The sequence below is a fragment of the Ochlerotatus camptorhynchus genome, unplaced genomic scaffold, assembly GCF_037179485.1.
Source record: "Ochlerotatus camptorhynchus isolate MF236.1 unplaced genomic scaffold, CSIRO-AGI_Acam_v1.1 ptg000730l, whole genome shotgun sequence".
Lineage (NCBI taxonomy): Eukaryota > Metazoa > Arthropoda > Insecta > Diptera > Culicidae > Ochlerotatus > Ochlerotatus camptorhynchus.
Window position 1 is genome coordinate 141081 of NW_027041204.1, and position 5147 is coordinate 146227.

At 40.1% G+C, this 5147-nt stretch overlaps 1 protein-coding gene across 1 annotated transcript; it reads left to right on the forward strand.

Moving 5' to 3' along the window:
• Positions 1 to 473: 473 nt before the first annotated feature.
• On the forward strand, positions 474 to 4709 carry LOC135714806 (uncharacterized). The gene is made up of 2 exons (XM_065238174.1): positions 474 to 729; positions 3862 to 4709. Exons 1-2 carry the CDS (start codon positions 474 to 476, stop codon positions 4707 to 4709), a joined length of 1104 nt encoding a protein of 367 aa, XP_065094246.1.
• The last annotated feature ends 438 nt before the right edge of the window (positions 4710 to 5147 follow it).

Genomic DNA, 5147 nt, shown 5'->3' on the forward strand with positions numbered 1-5147 from the left:
TGACTAGCCTATTGGTCTCAAGCAAATCGATTGACGTACTCCATTCTAGTTGAAATTCTAGTACTACATTATGTTTGGCTCTGAGTATTTTATTGGTTAATCAAGTATTATTGTGAAGATCTTCAACTGTTCAAAAATTCAAATGTCTTCTCTCAGGTATTCTCCCAAAATGGCTCGTTGATCAGCAAGTATTCAAAATATCTCCAGCTCTACAACTCCAGAGTTAAGTTCCTGTGTATATTCAGGCCAGCAAAGTATTATACTGACAAAAAAACACTTATTTTGGTTATACCACAGAGAAGTTATAATTCATAATCAACATTTTCATGAAAGAGGCTAAACCATCAAGTCAAAATCTTCTAATCTATAACAAAAATCTGCTTAAATTTAAAGACTTAAGCAGCTTTCGGAAGTTTTCTCCTAGATCAACATTTCATAAAATATCCGCAGTTCTACAGAAATGACCTCCGGAAATGACAGGGGTAGGACGACGAGAGGAACAGACTCCTCCGCACGGCTGCCAATTCGGATCTCCCCCACTGGCCAAGGTCCACTGGTACGGAGACAAAAGTTGGCGCATACCTCCACCAAAAATCGAGAGTCGGATAAACAGCAGGTTCAAGGCTGGAGATAGCTTTGCAGCGCTGAGGAGAACAGTAGCCGGACTACCCAACCCATGCCCACATATACACGGACGGATCACTTTCCCGAGCCGGGGTCGGAATTGGAGTAGTTATAATTTCAGCACCGATGAGTAGCAGCCTACCGCCACAATGCTCGGTTTTCTCCGCCGAAGCCACGGCCATGTTTGTTGCCGTTACAACACCCTCGGACCGGCACAAACTGGTGCTATCTGATTCGTACAGCGTGATACAAGCATAGAGGTAACTCTAAGACCAGAAGGTCGCGAAGAAACGTGCTCAACTTTTTGGCTCAGCTCTGGTACTATCTTCGGTCCCAAGCTAATCGATGCACCCCTCGAAACATAGGAAAGTCCACGATCCCCTCATTTTGTCTGCCAACTTTTAAATAGCGAATCAAAACAAACATAGTGTAGTACTAGAATGTCGACTAGAATGCGAACGTTAATCGGTTTGCTTGGGACCAATAGGCTAGTCAAGTAGTGAGTCAATTTAAAATCGTTAGTTTCCACCGGTTGATACAAGCCCTTACACCTGATACCCCGACTCACCCCTGGATACAGGGTATCGTTGAGGCCACACCCCCGAACACGGTGTTCACCTGGATCCCTGGGCACTGTGGTATCACAGGAAATAGCGAAACCGACAGCCTGACAGGGTCTGGACCAGCTTGCCCTTGTTACACCGACGAAGTGCGATTGCAAGACTTTATGTGATGGATAGTTAACAAAATGTGGGAAGCCTTGGAAGTAGAGTGGTGCCAATCAAAATCCCTCTTCATCCGAAGAATCAAAGTAACGACGAGCGAGTGGACGGATATGCCGAAACCGAGGCCAAAACTACGGGACCAGAAGGTGGTTTCTTGTCTAAGGACAAGCCATACAAGGATCTCACATAGTTTTGGTGGGACGCAGTTCCACAAAATGTGCGACGTTTGCGGAACCACTGCATCGGTGGAACACACCTATGCCTGTGTCCGCAATACCAACAACAATCAATTCGAAACTAACGATTTTTAATTGGCTCACTACTTGACTAGCCTATTGGACCCAAGCAAATCGATTAACGTACCCCATTCTAGTCGAAATTCCAGTACTACCCTATGTTTGTTTTGATTCGCTATGAAAGTTTGACGGATAAAATGAGGGGTTCGTGGGTTTTCCTATGTTTCGAGGGGTGCATCGATTAGCTTGGGACCGAAGATAGTACCAGAGCTGAGCCAAAAAGTTGAGCTCGTTTCTTCGGGACCTTCTGATCTTAGAGTTACCTCTATGATAGCAACATCTGCGGGAGCAATATGCACTTCCCAACAGCATTAGGGACATCCTGGGCGACGAACCTTTCACTTTAGCGACAGTTCTTTACTTCCTTAAGGACGCTGGACTATACAACAACATTTAGGTCCTTTTAATTTTTTTTACTTTCGGGACATCTCTGCCAGACGGTGGCTTACTCCTCCTACGGTGGAGCTCTGATCTCGTTCAGAATCCTACCCATATTGCATTATTTTCGTTGCCTGTATTGTTAGTCATTTACTGGAATCTATTTTAATCGTTTCTCTTTGAGTACATGTGAAGTGTAAGCCAACTCCGTAACAACATTTCCACGAAAAACCCCCCTCTGGGCCCCCTCTTTATAGAGATGAACTAGTCAACGGTTAAAAATCTCTCTAATAAAAAAAAAGAAAGAATATCTTCACAAAACGTAAAACATCTTCAAAATGTCTGCCTGAACAAAAAAATTATCTAAATGATATTCGAACATTCCTGTATAATGTTGTTATTATCGATCATACGATTTTTGGACAGAAATTTGTCGATCTGCTGTTTGATAAAAAAAACTTATTTAATTCAGAAATTTTTCCTTCCCTCAGGATTTATTTAGTGGAAAATCAAATATATTATATTAACAATATGATCCACTCTTTTGCATAGCTGGCGAACCAAATTTTTAGCGATGAAAGCACCTCTGTGGCCAAAAAGGCTACCAATGTATTTGTTTATCGTCACGAGGGGTAAACCAAATGAAAATTAGTTTAATATTTCAAATGAATGTATTTCAGCATATTATTTTATTTGATGACAACAGTGGCATGTCAGGCAAATTTTAAAGTAATATACACAATGTAATTAATAAAAATAATATGACTCTTACTTTTGTAATAAGTGCTATATTCGCACCCCTCGATTGTGATTGAATGATTGTTGCTGACCTTTTTCAACGCTAGATGGTGTGTGAAGCAATATTTTGCGGGTCGCCATTGCAATATTTGGAAAAGGCATGAATGGATCAAATTGTTAATATGATATATTTGGGAAAATGCAACCTTTGTCACCTGCCGGTCATGGCTACCACGATGTTGATTTCCTATTGGATTGTTGTTTTATAACTCGATGGTCCCTTTAATATCGAGTTGTAGAGAGTTCACTGTAAAATAATCATACGAATCTAATAAACTTTTATTACTATCAGCTAAATTTATTGGAATATTCATGTCTCCAACCAAGCTTGGAAATGCTCATTTCAGTTAAAATACTATTTTTAATGTTATAATGATTATTTGTTTTTGTAAGATACAAGAAGAGTTTGCAAATTTTCTGTCTGACTTATAAAACCTGTCAATTTCACTTTCAGAAGGTCACAATTAGCGATTTTATGATCGCTGAGCACTTACGCTGAGTGAGCAATCAGCGATCATAAAATCGCTAATTGTGACCCTCTGAAAGTGAAATTGACAGGTTTTATGTGTCATACACACATTTTATATCCGTTTCTTGTATCTATCACATAGTTTCATAGCTACGAAAAATAATATTTAAGCTATTATGCGCGACTTGTCGCGTGAGTGTTACACTTTTTCACAGCTAGAGGGCCGATAAATGTGAATCCATCCCATTGTTGACTCAGTGTAGCTTTGGGGCAAATCCTTGCTCGACTACTGATTCCGATACCGCTAGAATGTTTCGTGTTTAAATAAAATTATTTCATCATCAGCTGAAAATCAAAGCAAGCCAGAAACATTCTTTTCAAAATCACGCTTCACGTGCTTTTAGTCGGAAAATAATCCACTTCCTTCCATTTTGTCGCGTTTTAGTTATTAGATTTGTGTGATAAATAATTACTGTTGTAATATTGTGAATTCGACAACCGTTTGTGCTTTATTTATAAATTAAGATTCAACATCGTGAAATAAAAAATGGCAAATGTTGACTACGATCAGCTGAACGCGCGGCTGCGCAAACGCCAACCAATCTCGATGGATTATTGAATGTGTCCTTACTGGATTCGATTGTTTCGGGACCTGCCAACAGCCTGAACGCTCATAACATGGAGGATCAATCTCCTCGATTACGTGATAATCGAGATGCAATCGAAAAGCACCGCAATATCCGATGTCAGATGTTGGACAACACCAGCTCGATTGGAAGCAACAAGGAAAATGTAAAACCCCCGTCAATTTCAGATGTTAGGGTTGAGGTGCAGGATGTTCAGCGTTTGCGAGTGTTTGAAACGCTCCAGCAAGACTGTCAACGTCAGCAGACAAGGCTGAGTCGTAGCTCGAGGCGAAATTCTCCGGACAAATGCAATCAGAAGAACGAGCCGGTTAATCCTCGTTTGAATGACGGCAAGAAACGAAAACTGTTCGCTAAGCAAGCGGAACCAGATAACATGAACTTTAGCAATGATTCGCAGATTCAACGCAGCAAATATGTCGACAGGAAGTTGGTGAATACAGTGAAACCCATCCAGACGTTGGACGTGAAACCTTTGAAATTGATCCAAAATATTGCCGAAGAAAGAATTGATCTTTTAAGTGAACCATCCACATCGGAAATGATGTCCAACGACGAGTTTGATCGATCCCTTCAGGCGTTCATCGACCATTTGCACACAAAACTGGAAAAGAACATCCGAAAAATCAATCAGATGGTGGAACGTACTACAAAGAAATTCTTCAAGCGTGAACCAGCTCCGGAGAATCTGTTGAATAGTATTCGAGAGGTTAACTACCTCAAACTATTTATTCTTCTTTTGGCTATCCACCAAAGAACTGTAATTTGGAAGTAAAAACTGATCTGTACAAAGCATTCCCTCACTAGTCATTCGTCTGTACATAGTTGTGTTAGCGATGTCTTCAATATTACACATAGCAATGATAGAAACGGTTAAGCCGCGTTAACATTATACAGTTCGGTTCAAAAGTATTGGTAATAAAAATTGCCTTACTCAACACCTCCCTTCAATTTTTATGTTTAAAGATTCGAACAATTTGTTATGTTGTATTTTTGACAATGGCTTTGTCAATGCATTTGCTGGTTGATCATTGCTTGGTTTGTAAATTATCTTTAAATGTCCTCTTTTAATAATATCCCTGATAAAAACAAACTTAATGTCTATGTGCTTCATCCGCTGGTGTTCTCGGGGTTCCTTTGAAAAGTTGATGCATGGGATGTTGTCTTCGTATATGACAATTGGTAAGTTATCCACTTCCAATTCTGTCAACAA